At 41.2% G+C, this 19725-nt stretch overlaps 1 protein-coding gene across 1 annotated transcript in view; it reads left to right on the forward strand.

Annotated features, from left to right (window-relative positions):
- The window catches only part of SOAT1 (sterol O-acyltransferase 1), a 46576-nt gene that overhangs the window by 16236 nt on the left and 10615 nt on the right, over nt 1-19725 (forward strand). Inside the window, exons 4-11 of the mRNA XM_074961039.1 lie at nt 9943-10094; nt 10173-10232; nt 11168-11275; nt 13408-13690; nt 15623-15701; nt 16557-16638; nt 17434-17479; nt 19228-19357. Of these exons, the coding sequence (XP_074817140.1) occupies nt 9943-10094; nt 10173-10232; nt 11168-11275; nt 13408-13690; nt 15623-15701; nt 16557-16638; nt 17434-17479; nt 19228-19357 (940 nt within the window). The remainder of the gene's footprint in view (nt 1-9942; nt 10095-10172; nt 10233-11167; nt 11276-13407; nt 13691-15622; nt 15702-16556; nt 16639-17433; nt 17480-19227; nt 19358-19725) is intronic.

Genomic DNA, 19725 nt, shown 5'->3' on the forward strand with positions numbered 1-19725 from the left:
AAATCTATACCACAGATGCAAAATCTGTATCTGTGTCAGTTGGTCATCTGTGGCGCTTCCTTCTGGGTGTTGTCTTAATGCTGCCACATTTATTTTCAAAGAGGGTGTTTTGAAAAGAAGGTGCTCGCTTCTAACTCCCAAGGCCCTCAATATGTCTGATCTTCTTTAATGAGCCCACTTGACAAGTTTTATTGTTCTTGGGTCTGGCTTCCATCCCCCTCCAACTGTTGCAGCTGCCTGGAGGTGCTTGCCTTCCACGCCTTACTCATTCACCTCATTCATTCAACAGGGCCATTGATTAAAAGGGGGGAGATCTGATTCTACTCCTAGCGAAAAGACATTTTTCTTCTACTTTAACTATCCTTAGGGGCTATAACATTATACTAAGGCTCAGTACAAAGTTCCTATATCAAAGGACTTGATACAAAGTTGTATGAAAACAGAGGTTATATATGGAAAGACTTAATACAAGGTTATATGAAGAGGCATAATACAAAATCATATGAAAATGATACACAGTTACGCAAAGATGCTTAATGCAGAGATTTAGCTACACACTGATGCCCCCTTAGCATGCATGCATATATGTAATGTATATAAAAAATGCATACAGTGAGACACCAATGGAATGCAGAAAATGTCACATGTCAGCTTAATATTTACCTTTTTTGTAGGGTGGTTTATTAATCGCTGTTAACTCACGCAATTAACTAAAAAAATTAATTGTGATTTATCGTGGTTTTAATTGCACATTTAAACAATAATAGAATGCCAATTGAAATTTATTAAATTTTGGATGTTTTTCTACATTTTCAAATATGTTGATTTCAATTACAACACTGAATACGAAGTGTACAATGCTCACTTTAAATTTATCATTTTTAGTGCAGTTATTTTTTATTACATAAGATACTATTTTTCAGTTCACCTCATAAAAGTACAGTAGAACAATCTCTTTATTGTGAAAGTGCAACTTACAAATGTGTGTTTGGTTTTTTTGAGTGTAATTATGTAAGTCACAAGTCCACTCAGTCCTACTTCTTGTTCAGCTAATCTCTAAGACAAACAAACAAGTTTATTTACATTTGCAGCATATAATACTGCCTGCTTCTTATTTACAGTGTGACTGGAAAGTGAGAACGGGCACTTGCATGGCACTGCTGTATCCGGCCTCGCAAGATATTTATGTGCCAGATGCGCTGCTAATTCATATGCTCCTTCGTGCTTTGGCCACCGTTCCAGAGGACGTGCTTCCATGCTGATGACATTCGTTTTTTAAAAAAAAAAAAAAAAAAAAAAAGGCGTTGGAGGAGAATTGTATGCCTCTTGTTTTTACCCGCATTCTTCTATATATTTCATATTATAGTAATCTCGGATGATGACCCAGCTCATGTTCATTTTTTAAGAACACTTTCACGGCAGATTTGACAAAACACAAAAAAGGTATAAATGTGAGATTTCTAAAGATAGCTACCACACTTGAAATCTGAAATGCCTTCCAAAATCTGAGTGGGACTGGGTGTGGAACATGCTTTCAGAAGTCTTAAAAGCTCAACGTTCTGGTGGGGAAACTACAGAACCCGAACCACCAAAAAAGAAAATCAACCTTCTGCTGGTGGCATCTGACTCCGACGATGAAAATGAACATGCATTGGTCGGCACTGCTTTGGCTCATTATCCAGCAGAACCCATCAGCATGGAAGCATGTCCTCTGGAATGGTGGTTGGAGCATGAAGGGACATATGAATCTTTAGTGCATCTGGCACGTAAACATCTTGTGATGCTGGTTCTCACTTTCAGGTAATGTAAATAAGAAGTGGGCAGCATGATCTCCTGAAAATGTAAACAAACTTGTTCAGCCAATTGCTCAAACAAGAAGTAGGACTGAGTGGACTTGGTTTTATTTTTGAGTGCAGTAATTTTTTTTGTACATAATTCTACATTTGTACGGTCAACTTTCATGATAGAGATTGCACTACAGTACTTGTACTAGGTGAACTGAAAAATACTGTTTTTACAGTGCAAATATTTGTAATATAAAATAAAGTGAGCACTCTACACCTTGTATTCTGTTGTAATTGAAATCAATATATTTGAAAATGTAGAAAACATCCAAAAATATTTAAATAATGGTATTCTGTTTAACTGTGTGATTAATCATGATTTTTTTAATAACTTGACAGCCCTATTTTTTTGGGGGGGGGGCATATAGCGTGAGGGAGATGGGGAGCAAATTTCCTGCCACACCTTAGCTTTGTGACATTATCAGAAAATCTGGTGGTGGTGGTAGAGACATGGGCTACAGAAAGCCCTCTAGCTTACACAGCTTGTTGTGGAATGAATTCTGTTCATGGGGAAAATATGGCAGCAAACTAATTTGGGAACAATTAAATATGAATATGGAAAATCTTTTATTAGCAGTCAACCACACTTAACCCATGTGCAGCCATAGCTTCAATGAGATACTATGTAGCTGTTGAAAAAGGGGTCAGTTTAGCAATCTCAAAGACTCTAATTCAGGAAAGCATTTAAGCATATACTTAATGTGCTTTCCTGAATCTTGGCCTAACGCAGAGAACCCCAAATTGTGAGGCGCGACTGGGGCCTGGGCCAGCCCCCATGGGCGGGGGGGCGCAGGAAGGGAGTTCCACCCATCTCCGCTCCTGGCCCCCTTACTGCTGTTCATGCTGCCCCTTCCCCCCAAGCTGCAGACTCGCTTCTGGGGGTGGGGGGAGGAACAGGAGTAAAGGGGGACACGATCCTGAAAAGTTTGGGGACCACTGGCCTAAAGTAAGATTCAATTGCTCATGGACGGAGCTGCACACAAGAAGACAACATGCACAAGCTAATTACTGATGATCACTTTTTCAGGTAACTTTTGAAAATTCAGAATTTAAACAGCAAATTCTTACCTATCTTAGGGTTTTATAGTGCTACCCATCACCATAGTGTCTGTGTGCTTTCCATGTAAAATCAGTAGCAAAATCCTTAGCAGGTTTTTGTGGAGCCTCTGACCCTTTTCTTTTCTCAGTATGAACTGTTGTTGGAATCTAAACTTAGGTCCAAATTTTCAAATGCAGGAGCTTTGAGTTGGATCCCTAATTATAGATTTAGGCCCTAATAAGTACCTGTCTTTGAGGTGCCTAAATCCAACTGACTTGAATGAGAGTTGTGGATGCTCAGCACTCTTGAAAATCAGGCACTCTTTATTTAGGTGCCTAATTCTGTGGTCTAAGATCTGAATACTTTGTCCTTTCCTGGACTTTAAACTCTAAGCAGGAGCAGTGCACTCTTCTGTCACGCGGGTAGCACTGAGATTGAGCACAATGGTGCTTGGCTGATAGTTAAACAACTAAAGCTGTTAAGGCTGGAAAATATCACTGAAGTAAAAGTTATGGGCAACAGTTGAGAGCTAAGCTGTGAGGATGAGGCCCATCTTCTTTCGAGGATCTGGTCAGAGCAGTGGAAAGCCTGTTCTCTGTCATTCAGTTTGTGATGGATGCTTTTTATGGCACAGCATGGCTCCCACAGAGACACTCTCCCTCCTTTTGTTATGGCTCAGGTTCCACGGTAAATAGGACAATTATTCAATAATCTGATTCTCTTGTTTAAAATTCTGTGGTGCATGTGACTGGAGATCTGACTAGCTCACTTAACTGTAAGTGATTTATTAAACATTGTCTAAATAAATGGGCTTTGGGAAGCTATTGGCTGAGAACTCTGAACCTGAGACTTCAGGATCTGAAACACACTGTCCTTTTAGTAAAAGAAACCAGTTAATATCTATCTAGTTTCTAACACATGCTTCTCTTTATTTTAAAGTTTGACCTTATTCAGGTTTTAGCCAAGGGCTTCAGTTTTGTCAGCAACCTGGATATGCACAGCAGAAGCCATTGAATCAAACTCTGCCAACCAATACCACACAATGACTGTTCCCTATTTTGAGAATAGGGGAAATCTTAGATATCATGGTGGAAAATGATCTGATTACCACTGTTGATCCTTTCTTAGTTAAAACGTTAAAGTGTACTTAGACTACAGAAGGAATCCTTCAGACAAATAATACAGAAATGAGTATTAACTATAGTTCAAAACTCAGTTTGAGGTCATGCTTCACATTTGGCAGTTAGAAACTGCAGCAAACACTTTAATTGTTTGAGAGAGAGCTTAATTTCTATATTTATAGATCCAGTGTTCCCGGACTAATTGATTCACCACCGAGAGACCCAGCAACATTGGGAGGAGGCAGGGGGGCTGCTACTTCAGCCACTTTGTAGTCAGCTGACAGCTCCATAAGCAGACAAAGAAATACTCAGTGTAGTGAGCAGGAGAGTGAGTAATAACTTGAACTCTGCTTGTTTGTTCAATGGCCTTATAGTTTTTTAACCCCTTCGCTTTTGGATCCATAGCAGCATTCCATTGACATGTAAGCACTGTGTGCTCCCAGAGCACTGGCCTGGTTAAACCTAGCTTGTTCCATTTCCCCCTTGTTCTCTCTGGAACACTGGTGCCTAATCATGAATTGCACCTGAAGGAACATCAGGGGACTTCTGATGTCCCATTTAAAGAAATTCACACGGGGTGGGGGGAATGTAGTACTGATTTATACTGCATTTAAACATATATTTTATTCTTTACTTCATAGTTTTTTTGCTTTCAATAAATTTGTATTTATAGAAAGCTTTTTCTAATCACAGCTGCTTATTTCTTTGGTCCTACAGGGAAGTCATAATGCTGAATCTGTCACTTTACAAATTTTTTCATGGCTATAAGTATTGAATGATGCCTTTCTTCCGAGATTAAGCAAAAGGAAGATATTGTGTAAATGTAAATAATCAATAATGGCAAAGGGACTATTTATATTTTCTCAATTAACTATCATTTGTCTGCAGTGCCATAGAAATGGGGTGTTGAGGGACCACAGGTTCTTATAGGCTGTGGATAGGAGAATATCAGGTGGCATGGGGATGGGGGGGCAGCATAAGGCTCAGTTATAGCTCCCCCACCCCCAAAATCCTGTAGAGTGCGTCAGTGTCGCTGTCTTTCCATTTTATTTAAAATATAGCCATTGGAGTTCAGAGGTCTGGTCCTCCCTGACCAGCCATTACAATAGAGCAGGAAAGCTGCTGGAGATCATCCTTTACCAAAGAGTCTCAAAACTGCAGTGCTGCTTTTCCATCATTCCAAGGTGTGAAGGGCAGTTGGTCAGCCTGGTATTATATCCATATGAAATGGATCATTGTGTACTACAGGGACTATAGATTTAGCTTGATGCAGAAAATTTTCCTCAACTTGCTATCTTTCCAGCATGCTTAAAGGGCCAATAGACCTACTTCCTGCAAGTATTCTCACTACCAGCTAGCCCTGGTCCAAACATATGCCTTCCCCAGCTGGATAGATGACCTTTCAGGAGTTAGATGGAAAAAAACTCTTGTATCTTTTCTAGGCCACTTGGTTTATTAGTGGGGAAGAAGGTGTAGGGAATTATTGGCGCAGTATCGGGGGTTGTGGGGAGCTCACAAGAGCCTCAGTACTGGAATTCCTATCATCTCCCACATGCCCGCTACTATTGAGCTGGCTGGCGCTTACAGAATCAGCCGGATTCCTTTTCTCCAGCTCACTGATAAGTTGAGGTGGAAAGAAAAAGGGCCAGAGCTACACATGCACTAACCATGTGCATGGGGTGGTGCTTGCCTGCATTTCAGGAGGGAGAGGGAAGTTCTGCTGCTCCTTTAATTATGGGAGTAAAGGCAGTACATGCTGAGGGCATGCATTGGCTTCCCATTGGGAAGCTTTTTCTAATACCTTCCTCTGCCCTGTGGCCAATCGGGCAGACTTGGGAGAAACTGCTACTGCAAGACCACCTGCCTAGGCTCCTCCTTTCCTTGTCCCTAGCGACACTAGGGGATCATATAAGTGTGTGGGAGGGGGCAGTCCTCGGGAATGAGGAGTGGTGCCATAATGCACCCTACTCTTGGAGCTATGACACTTCTCTGGCACAGTGCCAGGGTAAATCTTTTTATTTTTTATTTTTTTTACTTTGGTAACCCTCATGAGGACTCTTTCCTTGTCCACCGTCCCTTGCTCCTTGGGGAATGGAGAAGGGGATGTGGTGTATTTTAATATGCTGAAATTTGGAAAGGACTATTCCTACTTTCTGTAGCAGCAGGAATCCCATACAACTCCTCGTCTTCTGGCTTCAGTTCTGGTACTTTGCTTTAGCATTCTCGTATCTACAGTGGTTTCAACCATAATCCCTGCTCAACTGAATCCTCTTCTCACCCTCTGCTTTTAAAAGGATAAATCCAGATATCCGTTGTAAAATATTAAGCCTCTTTTTAATGAATGAGTGGAAGCAATTCTGAGGGCAGTCAGCAACTTAGAACTACTGTCTCCAAGTGCTGGAGACATTTATTTGTTCCCATGGTGGTTGCTGAGCAAATATTTTCAATAAGCTAAATATTAAGTTACAATTTGTTTTGAGCAGAGCCATGGACAGATCTTTGTTTGGACTGGAGAGTAGGAGACTCGGAGACTCTCCACCTCTTCAAGAAACATGCAGAGCTGTCTTACAATTTGATTTTTTTTTTTTTAGCACACAATTTTATTTTCATACAATCACATCTCAAGTCTTTCACAACTGAATGTCTGAGTCTTAAGCACAATGTTCACTTAATTGACTGGGTGTAATTTTCCTTTTTAGTACACATTACTAGTCTCTAAGAACGCATCTCCCTCGATATGTGGTATTTTGGTAAAGATGGCCCCCAAAGGGAAGAAAATGTGCACCTGTTTTTCTGCTTTAGGATGTGAGAGGGCCTATTGCTTATTAGTATTTCATGCCTTGTCTAACTTGTCGTCTTTTCTAGGAATCTATGGATAGCTGGATAACTAGTAGCATTATCGTATCACGAGGAACAAGGATGAATCGTGCAGTTTGGGGGCAGGGGAGGATGGAGAAGGGATGGTTTTTTTTAAAAAGTCTATCCAACTCAAAACACCTGGAAAAATAACGAGGAGAAAATCTCTGTGTAAGATCCAAACGCATGTAGCTCTACAACAGTTCCAGCTGTTAGCTTCTCCAAAGAGTCATTTGGTCTTCCCTTGTCTGTTTCTTCTCTCTGTATTCCTCTTCTAAGGTAAAGAATCAGGAGAAACTTTCAGGCTTTCATTATACATCATAAAGAAGCAAAAATGCATGATCATGACATTTACTGATCTCAAAGGTGAGCTGCAACAGAAAGTTGGTTACTCAGTTTTCTCTTTCCTAGATACCAGGTGATAATGTCTTGGGTAAAAGCTGCACCTCTCAAAAGTACCAGTTGTGAGATTGCAATTATCTATTTTATAGTGAATTTCAAGGTATCTTAGGGAAAATAAAGAAGCTTGAAGAATTTTTAAAATGAATAATCTATCAGTGGAATGATTATTAGCTAGCTATTCCAATGATAGAAAATAACAAAGTGGACATCAAATAATACCTAGAAATTTTTCTTTATAAGACATTATCCTTGTGTGATCCTTCCTGGCAGTACCCCAAAATGGGGTGACTCATTGTAGGACACTCTTTTAATTTAAAGCCCCTATTTTTGAAATCCGTTGCCTAGAAATGCTCATCTCTTATGCTGCAGAAGTTTAATCTTTGTAAGATTAGTTTCTGGAAAGATTCTGGAGTAGAGCATTGTTGTCTTACTAGTTAGCTTTCACCATCTTTCCTCCCCACCAGGCTGGTGTTCTGAGGAGCAACCCAACTGCAGGTATTTAACCCAGGGGCCAGATGCTCAAATGGTGTAGATCAATGTAGTTCCTCTAACGTGAGGCTAAGAATCTGGCCCCATATCTCTTGCAGTCTGTTTCTCATAGTCTCTGGATTTTCAAGAAGAATTAACTTTGCATGGCTCTCTGGTCTTCCTGAGGCTAATGTTTATGCCAGGGGTGGGCAAACTATGGCCCACGGGCCGCATCCGGCCCTTCAAACATTTTAATCCGGCCCTCAAGCTCCAGCCGGGGTGCGGGTTCTGGGGCTTGTCCCGCTCTGCGCATGCCGGGGCTCCATGCGGCTCCTGGAAGCAGCAACATGTCCCCCCTCTGCCTCCTACGCGTAGGGGCAGCCAGGGGACTCCGCACACTTCCCCCACCACCATGGCCAATGGGAGCTGCAGGGGCAGTGCCTGTGGACGGGGCAACATGCAGAGTCGCCTGGCCACGCCTCCACATAGGAGCCAGAGGGAGGACATGCTGCTGCTGCTTCTGGGAGCCGCTTGAGGTAAGCGCCACCCGGAGCCTGCACCCCTGATTCCCCCTCCCACCCTCTGAACCCCTCTGTCCCAGCCCGGGGCACCCTCCTGCACCCCAGAATCCACACCCCCAGCCGAAGCCCTCACCCCCTCCCACAACCCAACCCCCAGTTTCTTGAGCATTCATGGCCCGCCATACAATTTCCATACCCAGATGTGGCCCTTTGGCCAAAAAATTTGCCCACCCCTGGTTTATGCTGTTGCTTGCATCTCAGGGTGTGTGTGTGTGTGTATGTATGTGTATGTATATGTATATACATAAAAAATATAAATATAAAAAAATATTTGGGAAAACTTTCACTACCACTGCTTCTGCCATATTTCTTCTGTGGGTGAGAAGAACACTTCACTATCCAGAACTGTCAATCTAGCACATATTAGCAGTAATAGTTTTCTTTACACAGTCAGTCTGAAGACATCTTCTTACAGGTTGTCTGAAATTTACCATTTTAACTCCCTTGCAAATAAGCTGGATGCTTCCCTTGCATCAGCATAATCTTCAAACTGTAGACTGCTTTATCGTGCGTTTCCTAGTATGTTACAAGCTGGAAAGCAATGTGCAGCTAGGAAATGGGTTATACAAACTGGTAATATAGGCTTTAAGCAAAAATTCCTTCAGCTGTCATTGAAGTAATTGAGAATTTAACATTACAGCATAAGACCTCTTTTTTGTTATCCAAACACCCTTATGATAAACCATTGGACCCATAGCAGACTTTGCATGGAGAGGGAAGAATAAAAATTGTGTACAATTTATTGTCAAATCACCTCTGAGCATGCCGTAATGGCATACCTAGTCAGCTCTGTCCCCTTTGACAATACAGTGCAAGCATCTTAGCCTGGCATGCAGGAATATTTTAATTGGAAGCTGTAAATATCAAAAGTACAAGTGGCATAATCTTTCCACAATGCAAATCAAAGGGCTTGGCCTTGCAAGGTACTAAGAACCCTTAGTTCTTCTTGACTCTAATGGGAATCCGAGGGCTCAGTACTTCGGGGCCTATTTGCTTGATTTTTTTCTCTGTTGCTATTGTTTCATCTACAATTGCATTTTCACATGTTGCCCTGTAATCACAGCCATGCAGAAAACTGCCTTTAGCCAAAGAATGGCGGTAGCACAATTGTGAATTCCTTTCTTTTCTCTTCCCACGTTCATTTTGATAGGGTGTAAAATTCAAAGACTAGTTGGGACCATTTTGTTCATGTGAGAAATTAATTTGCAACTCTACCCCCTTAACCTCCCCCAAAAACTTACATGGTTAAACATAAAAACTGTGGAAGCAAAAGGCACTGTCCTCATAGTGCAACATGGGCAATCTAGTGGTACATCATGTGTACCAATTCTGACATTCTTGTGTTTAAATATGTAACATAATGTTGTGTGAATGCAGGGATTTGTTTCCAGGGATAGGAGGTTACATTTAACTTACTTGGTCCCACATCTTATGACGTACATGCCACCCCTAATTTTTACTTTTCACCTTCTTTAAATGTTATCTCCAGAATATCAATAGCTTTCCTCTCTTCTGCATTGTATCAAAAGATGAATAAGCATTATTCAAAGCACAATTCATGGTAGCGTTTCACAGCTGACTCAACCCATCAAGGCATAAAAAATAATGTGAACCTATTTCCACTTTATCAGGAGTTGAAGCCAGCATTCATGAAGGAGGTGGACAGTCACTTTACAGAGTTTGTGAACCGTTTGATAGCAAAGGCTGTGCTTCTGGAATCCTCCACAGCAACATCCACCTTCCCTGCAGCTACCTGCTCAGAGAGAGACCTGCACAAAACCAAGTAAGCTGGTTCCTGGATGAGGTTATGTTTCCTGCAACCTTTAACATTTTTGTCTTTTAATATTCTCCTTCTTCACAGGGGCTTGAGAGCACCTCCAGAACATGGAAAGCTCTTTACTGCTAGGAGATCCCTGTTGGAGTGAGTACTTTAACTGCACCTGTTGTTTCTGAAGCATACTGGCTAAAAGTGCCTCACTTGGCCACCCTCAGTATCTTTACTTTGGGACCTCTGCTTTATTATAGTTGAGCCCTTTCTTTCTATGTCCGATTCCTGTTGAATAATTTTTTTCCAGCCATCTATCGTTGCAAATGTCCCTGTAGCTTTATCTCTAAGAAAATGGGTATTTGTTGCGCCTTGTATCTTTAGGGGAAGGATAATGGTTCTCTGAAGCTACAAAGCAGTGTAGCTTGCTTGCCTGCCTTTCCCATATGTAGAGGGTTCTGTAAACCTTTTCCCACATGCCCATGTCCACATGTGCTAGAAAGATGGTGATAGTAGGAGGCATTAGGAATACCTGTAGCCCAGTTGGATGGCTGCCACAGCACAACACTTGTTGGCTCCTCAAATCTAAATTCCTTTTGGGAGAAACTGTTTGTTGCTTGTATTCATTGCTTTTAATGGACCTGTTTCAGTTGTTGACTGCTGACAGTCCCCCTTAAATTCTTATGCAAGTCATTTAATCTTGTGACTAATTCTCCCTGTGTAAAAATAAGGTTGAGGATTACCTACCCCACCTTCAAAGAAAGAACTTTGAGATCTTCAGGTGGAAGTACTATATGAGAACCAAGTGTCTTTTATTCACAAGCATTAACTAATTCGAACACCCCCCCGGTGAGGTAGTTGTATCTCTCATCATCCTCTTACAGATGGAGAAAGTGAGGAACGGAGCTGTGACTTAGTCATGTAGCAAGTCAGAACTATAACCCAGATCTCTTGTCTCCTAGTTGTGCTGTACTTTTGGGGGCATGTTTCACATTGAAAGGAAACATTTGGAAGAGAAAGTACTGTAGACACTATATGCTATTTGTATGTGTGCTAATGATATTGCTCTTCATTTTGGACCACTTCCCCAGTGAGCTGTTTGAAGTGAACCACATCCGGACAATCTACCACATGTTCATTGCGCTCCTCATCCTCTTCATTCTCAGCACACTTGTAGTAGACTTTATTGATGAAGGAAGGTAAGAAAGCGTGTTGAAAGGGAAGCACTTACACATTGAAAATTGATAATTAAAAATTAGTGGTACATAAAGTTACAAAATGAGGGGAAACTCATACTCTAAGTGTAATGCTGTGTGGACAGGTAATAAAACTTGTAAATAGACTCAACAAGCTTTAAAATTGTGCTAGAATTTACATTCTAGACAGACATGGCAATCACAGAAGGCGTGGGGGAGATAGTGAGCAATTTTGTCATGGCTCATAGGCTTTGGGCACATCCTAGAAATATTATATCCAATGTAATTGGGCTAGAGGCTTGTGGTTCTTGAGAACTTAACATAAAGGTAGATGATAGCTTCTTTTCATTATGTTCTCAGAGCACTAGAATTATGAGCTGGATGGTGGTGGTTCTTTTATGTCAAGGGGACAGTATAGACAGTTTTGAATTATGGCAAATACTTTGGCAGTCTTCTGTCCTGCATTAGTAGACTATACTGAACACACTTCTGGAGGACTGTACTATTGCTAAATAGATGTAAATTAAGTTATTCTAAGAGAACCTTGAAGGTCCTGGAACAGACTCAGTTGTGACTGTCCTTAGATGCTTGTAGCCAGTACTGAACATGCTTGAGAGAGAGAGTCTTCCTCTGAGTTGTTGACTCTATTGCTTATATTGTAGCTGTTTTTGGCAGCTATCCTTGTAGATTACAAGTGAAATTACATGGTTATCTTATAAGACAACTTCCTTGTTTTTTATGTCTCAGAACCAGTTATGAAATGACTTGATGTTAGTGTTTTTTCATCTCTAATTGAGAGCTGGCATGTGTAGTTCTGGATGAATGTAAACTGGCAGCAACTTGGGTTTCCAAATGGAAGCTTAGCTTTGTTTCTCAATTGAAAGTGATGTGGGCAGCAGGGGAAGAATTGGATGGATCTACATTGGAGACTTGTCTTCCATACAGAGGAACAGATTGTCTGTCTGTAATATTTTGTCATAATAGTATCTGCAGTAATATCCTTTTTTTTTTTTTTAACTGTCTTCCCAAATAGATCTGATAGTGTCTCAGGGTACAGTTTGTAATCCCAATATGAGTCCGGATGGGAATGAATACATTTTAAGCTTTTGTGTGTTTGTGGTATGTGTACCTGAGAGGTCATCCTGAGCCACAGAGTTTAAATCTATAGAGTGAAGGCCCTTCTTAGGGAGAAGGGCTAGAAATCTAAAACTTCTAAATCAGACTAGATTCTAGAGGAGGGGGGAAAACATGAAGGACCAGTCACAATATTCACGTGTGAAGATTTGAACTGTTTCTTCATGGTTCTAAATATAACCAACCATGTTCTATAGCAAATCTACCTGGGATTTAATTCCACTTTTTTTTTTTAAACAAAGTAGACTTAATGCTAGATTTGTAAAGGTACTTAAGTATCTAGTGGGATTTTCAAAGGCACCTAGGTGTCCAACTCCTATTAAAATCAGTGGATATTAGGTGTATAGGTACTTCTGAAAATCCACACTAGGTGCCTATCTGCATCTTTGGGTGCCTAAATATCTTTAATAATCTGACCCTGAGTTCTTGTGAAACATGCTAAAGTGACCCCTCTGGAGACTGAAATCCTGTTTATCCACAGAACAAGTACAGCCATGGAGGCATCAATAGAAACTTTTCTCACTTCCCAGTAAATGTCTTCTCTTACTTCTAGCGAGGGTCCCTCCAAAACAGGGAGAAGTTCTGTCTCCGGGTCTCACCCTGGTATTGATTTTAACAAAGCATTTAAGCACATGCTTACCCTTAAGTGCATGCTTAAGCTCATCCCTCTTAACAAAGAACTTAAGCATGCGCTTCCATAAAACGTGCACTTAAATCCCATTGAAGCCTATATGCCTTAGGGTTAAGCATGTGCTTGCACGTGTTGCTGAGTCAGACCTTAGTCTTTCAGCCAGTCAGTGTTGCCAACAAGAGTGAGTGTGGTTTGGTTTTGCACAATGCACTTGTCCATTTAGAAATTGAACTGAGATCACCTACCAGCTGTTTTCTGCTAATGTCACTTTCTGTGACCACTGCAGAACTGGGTTGGAAGCTTTCATGAAAAGAGATAGTGAACACCACATACCACTAATCTGGCTTTGTGTCATATCTGTTTCTTTTAGGCTGGTGCTTGAATTTGATCTTTTGGTCTTCGCTTTTGGCAAGTTTCCTGTTGTCATTTCCACCTGGCTCTGCATGTTTCTGTCAACGTTCATTTTACCCTATGGCCTCTTCCTGCAGTGGGCGCAGGGCCACAGTTGTTCCTCCCAACGGAAAATCCGCTCCCTCTTCTTTGGGACGCTCTTCATGCTCTTCCAAACCATCGGGCTTGGGCTTGGGCCAACGTATGTTGCTGTGTCGTACTCTCTACCGCCAGCCTCTCGGTTCGTTGTAATACTTGAACAGGTGGGTCCCTGCATGGTGACTTTAGAGGCAGGACAGTCGATGACTTTGCATGCCAGAGTGAAAATTTAATCTAGGAAAGAACTTATTGAAAAGTCTTTTTTTTTTTTTCTCCTCAAAGATATTGTAGTGTCTGTCTCTGCATGTGAGACAGTAGCAATTTGTAACTAAGAGACCTCATTACTCTTGGCAACTATTTCTGATTTTTTTTAAAATCATATTCTATTTTATTCACAGGCTTTCAGTAATTGTACCCTTTGCCAATGAATCAAAATTCAGCATCTGTTAATATGACACAATTGCATTAGACTATTGCATATATATTTTTAAATATCATCTGTTTGCAGACAAGGTGTACCTATGTTACTGCTAGAAGCAAGAGAGACCTGGAAACACTTGAAATAGTGCCAGTTCCCAGTATTGGCTGCTTTTAGAACAAAAGTAAAAATGCAAGGCCACTTGACCATTGTCTGTGATGTAAATTAATCTAGTCGTCACACAACAGAAAGGTGCAATACCCATAAAGAGGGCAGAACAAATCTGTGTAATTTCTAAAGCTTTAATTTTGGGTTGTCTTGCAACCTCACGCTAATTTTACTTGCTGCTCTGTCAATGAAGAGTGCAGATGATAAATATATTAAAAAACGGGAGGGAATGGTTTTGAACGGTCTCCCTCTAAAATAGCCATTCACCACCTTGGTGATTGACTTCTAATACTGTAGTTCTAAATTCAAGCAGTTTTTTGTGCACCATGCATCTAAATATGAAGACTACATATATCCTCTTGTAAGATCTGTGGTAAATAAAATATTTGGTCAGTTTGACCCAAACAGCAAACGGTTTAATGTAGCAAACTGTGCTCCTATGGCCCAAGTGATGCATGACATTAGCTGCTTTATAATACTCTGTGATATTGCACAGAATAATCTTTCAGTTGTATCCCAAGTAGGAAGGTGGTAACTGCACAGTTCCATTTTGAGGGAGCTAATCTTGAGTAGATTAAACATAATTTAGAGTTAGAACAGTTCTAGCTTTTATTAAAGGGGGTCAGATTTTTACCTTAAACTCCCATTAAACATGTAGTGCTGGCCTAACAGAGAAATTAAGATCCTTCTTGAACAATTATATTAATTACAAAGGAGAGGTGTACGCCTGTACTGTGATCCAGAAACGTTCTTAATAGCTACGTTTGACATTAGTTGGTTACTGCATATTCATGTTTTGTGTTCTGAATGTATTCACAACAGTCCCGATGTTTGTAATTCTAGAAGCAGTTGTCGCTGTGGGTGTCTCAAAACGGGAGTCGCCAGCACTCGGGGAGCAAGTTTGAGGAGTATCAACTGCCAAGCAGTTATCAGTTCCTGAGAGGAAATTGTGGGGGGCAAAAAAAGTGAATTGAATAGTAGCTGGTGGCATCATGTGCTGGTGGCATCTTGCTTCAACTCCTAAGTGGTATTTTTGTTGATCACTTAAAAAATGGAGCAATATACTCAATAAATAAATCTAGATTAACAACAATCATCTCAATGTTGAGAACAGCTGGAGTATCAAAATGATGTGATTCATTGCTTCAGTCTCGATCGTGTTCGGTTAACCTGGCTAACATTTTATTGACTTCCGTGTCAGATGGCACATGCACTGGACTGGGGCTCATTTTTATTTCCACCTAAATTACAAAACAGTTTGGATTGTTTGGAGGTGCAGAGGAGGCAGGTACCACTACTATCTGCATACTTGCCCCTTCTGGTACTCTGAGTGTTTAGTTGAGAGGTGAACCTATGGGGGAACAGCACATACCTTTTAAAAAAGGGTAAGGTGAAAAGAGACTAATACACTGAAAGCGTTACCCAGATGCATCACTCTGTCCCATTTAAGTGCAGAGGCTGAGGAAGTTAAATTGTGAAAAACGGAATCTTGGGCACTCTTGTTTTACAGGTACGTCTAATTATGAAGGCTTATTCATTCATTAGGGAGAACGTTCCTCGGGTCCTGTCTTCAGCCAAGGAGAAGTCAAGTGAGTAACTTACCCTGCTTCCACTTGACGTTTGTGGATAAGTTGTTTTACTCTTTGCTCCCTGAGTCCTCCTTCCTCTGGGGGTGAAATTCACCCATATACATATGGTCAGCCCAAGGCTTCTGTGCACCATTTATACTCTCAGGTGTAAGTGGGTCTTTAATGTGGCTAGAGTAGTGCATGGGCTCTCTGGTGGCCCTCTGCATAGAAGTGAATTTCACCTGGGGCAACTGAGTTGTTATAAAGTGGAATTAGAGCTGGTTTTAGAGAGACAGTAAGTTGTCCAAGACATCAAGGTTTTTCTATGTGCTTTTTGTGCTGGGGGAGGGGGGGGGGTGTCTTGCTACCACTGGGACATCCACAAGAAATGGTAGAGGGGACTTTGGTGTAATGCTTCAATCCAAAGGACAGCACCTCTAAGAGGGCAGCAGCGCATCTAGAACTGCACAGTAGTGTTAGCATGGAATAAGAGCCCACATGCTGGTGTGGGACTTGGTCTGCCAACATTCTGGTCCTGAGGTACACATGATACCAGTAATCATGACACACTGGCAGTAACGCCTTTAGAAATGGGACAGTGTGTAATGACTGTCAATTTAACAATGTTGTGCACTGAGTGGCTGCACTGGTTTATCTGAACTACATGTCCCAAGCAGAATTCCTGCTAATTACTAATCTGTTTGTTTTTCCTCTGTTCTTTTTCTGGCAATCTAAGGATTCTGCCTCCTTTACTAAAGTCTTCAGGGTGAGGGCTAGTGAGGAGGCCTGGGTTAAGTATGCAGAAGGCTAGTGAGGGAAGCACAGTGCCTTCAGTATGCCGAATGCTTCACTACCAAATACTCTTTGCTCTTTCAGGCACCATCCCAGTTCCGCAAGTTACCCAGTATCTGTACTTCCTCTTTGCTCCCACCCTCATCTACAGGGACAACTATCCCAGGTAATGTCAACGACACTCATATCTTTATGTAGTAGTCTAAAAGTCTGAGTTAAGTTTAATGCCTCTGAAGTGGGAACTACCCCCACTTTACTGAGGCACAGAAGGAGAAGGTGAGTTTCTGCAGGTCATATGCCCAACTACTGGCAGGGCTGGAAACAGCACCCCAATGACCTGACTCAGGCTTGCCCTCTGCTAGCCATTCTCTAGACAGTTTTTCAGAAAAGCTCCTACAATACCTAGAGTTAGATCTAGGAATGAAACAACCAGATGCTGAATGTCTTTAGAAAGAAATGGAACTCTGAAGACTATTGCCTTAGAATTTACTTAAATTTGAGTATCTGCCATAATATGGAGTTGTTAAGCAGCTCCATCTCTTGGATTTGAGGAGGAACTACAGGTACCTCCTAAATACACTTAGCCCAGGAGTTCTCAAACTTTCATAGTATGGGTCCCATTTTAGTGGCACTGTCTAGTAGACTAACTCTCCTCCCATTCACAGTTGTGCAGACCACTATCTCCTAACGTGATTGCATATGTCCATGGCAACTACAGCAATTTCTTACATGTGAAAGTAATATATTTTGCTGTCTTATTGCAGTTTACAGCTGGCAGTAAGGAGGAGCCATGAGCTTTCTACAGACCATCAATATTTCACAGACTAAACTTCTAATTTAAACAAAGGGTTCTGTGCTCAAGGGATGGGATGGTTACAGAATGCAGTTGTACTGGGTGAGATCCTTGCTGCCCCAAAAGAAGAGTTTGTTAGATGTAACATTATGCTTTTTCTCTTTGTAGGAATCCCATGATAAGATGGGGTTATGTAGCTACCAAGTTTGCACAGGTGAGTCTAGTTTAGTTTTTGATCATCTTAACACATGTCCAGAGAATTCTCAGATTCTATCAGATGGAATTGCCAAGCACTTTCTGCTTGAGGCGTCAGCTTATGTGAATTATTCAGCAATGAGTTTCACTGGAAAAATACAGAAGCCCTTCTAGTGATGGAAGAAGATAAGAAAACTCTTTGATCCCTGTTGTCATATTAATATTTGTACCCTGAAATATTTTGTCAGATACTCGTCTAACTCCTTTTTAAGAAAAAATATTTCTACTAGTTGCTTCCTTCAATGAGTTGACTCAATATTTATCCACCCTCTGATGAAATTCAGTCATAATTCCATTTAGGGATTGACTTTTCCTTAGCTTTGCTTCACGACTGGTGGCCTTTATATTGATGCAGAGTGCAATAGACACACCAGTATGCATTTTACCAATATACTGTGGATACACGAAGGGCTAACTACCTGGCATAAGAGAGAACTGATCTGAATCTTTGTCTTAGTTTTGAACCACACCCTTGTTAGAAAAGGTTGTTTACCACTTCAGGTGCTCCAGACGGAAACACAAGTGCCAGTATATCTCTTGAGATCTCCAGCTCTCTTTTTGAAGACTTGAGGTTTTGATCAAGCCAAACTTCTGGGTGCTTATCTGAACATTAAACTTTGTTACTTGTTTTATCATTTTAATGACCATACCTTGTCAAAGTAACTAACTTTTAGTTAGGTAGTTCAACTGAGATTGGTGCAGAGGACACTTACACTTCTGTATTCTCACCTCACTTTTTATCTAAACCTAGCACTGATCAAGATTTTGTGAGCTTGGGAAGGCAGTGTGTGTGTTTGTGGGGGCAGTGACAAGAAACTGCTTCCTTTGCCCCATGTGCTTCAATGAGCACAGTCGTTCGTTGTTTCTTGCTATAATCCAAAGAAAGTTCCAGGTCAAGTTTTATTGGACCCTGAGTGTGATGTGATCTGGAGTTCTGCCGCTTCACAAGGAATCCTTCTTTGCATCTAAATGGCACTAACAAAGGGGCCCAGCTCCCTCTTGACTAGGCTGTTCTTGATGTGGAAGGAAAGGGGGTGAAAAAATGTGTACAGTAGTTATGGTAAAGTATGCACATTTATAATGGCGCTTAGGTGAGCTGAAAAGCCAATTAAAAAGTGAGTCGGTGTTCAACCAGTCAAATTATTGTATTGACAGAACTTCCCTGTCTTAAAACTTTGAATAGGGAGTTGCCTGAACCAAAACCAGGTTTTTGAATGGCCTGGCCTGTTGTAAATCTTCTCAGATGGAAGAGAAGTGGAGAATATAATATAACTTAATATATAATGTGTGCTCAGATCTGTCTCAATGTCTTGGGTAGATCCAAATTGAGATTTCTCAGTTTATTTTGGGCATCAGCATAAAACTACTCAGCTTTATCATCTTCTAGCACTATATTAGAACTGCTCACAGCTGCCAAGTCAGTAGGTAGACTTGGAGAAATTTATAAAGCTACTCTGGCAGCACAGTGACAATGCACTGACATTACGACACCAGCTATCGGGGAACAATACTCCAACATAAATTGAAAGCAAAAAAATAGAATATTATGGGAGTTTCATGGATGTTGTCTCTAATCCAAAAAGTTTGAGTTGTGGGAAGTTTGGGGTGGTGCAATTGTTTCTCTCCCTTCTGTAGAGAGCTGCAATGTTACAGATGTTAATTGTGCATTAATTTTTCTTATGTAGTGTGACTGCTCTTGTGTTACAGGTGATTGGTTCGCTTTTTTATGCTTACTACATCTTTGTGCGACTCTGCATCCCTCCGTTTCGGAACATAAGTCAGGAACCCTTCAATCTGCGAGGGCTGGTCCTCTGCATTTTCAATTCCATCCTGCCAGGTGAGACCCAGATGGCTGTGCAACATTATAACCTTCCTCCATTTCCCACTCAGGCTAGACTTGTAAAAGGAGGGTTCAGAGAAGGTGCCAAACTCCTGTCCACAGGATTTATGTGAGATGGGTGGTTTTTCATAGGGAGTGGAGAATTGGTCACTATAGCAGGTATGGCTGCCCTGCAGTGCACCTATCCTGTGATAACTAAGAGGATAACTAGCTGTTCTGTTGTTAAATAAGACTTTTCTCCATGAAAGTTCAGCAGTGGGATATTATAGCTTGAGGGCACGAGAGATTCAAACAGAATGTCAAATTTTAATTCTGGCTCCTTTGACAACTGTCTCTGTACCATAGAGCAGCCTGTGTGTCCCGTG

The sequence above is a fragment of the Natator depressus genome, chromosome 8, assembly GCF_965152275.1.
Source record: "Natator depressus isolate rNatDep1 chromosome 8, rNatDep2.hap1, whole genome shotgun sequence".
In the NCBI taxonomy this organism is placed as follows: domain Eukaryota; kingdom Metazoa; phylum Chordata; order Testudines; family Cheloniidae; genus Natator; species Natator depressus.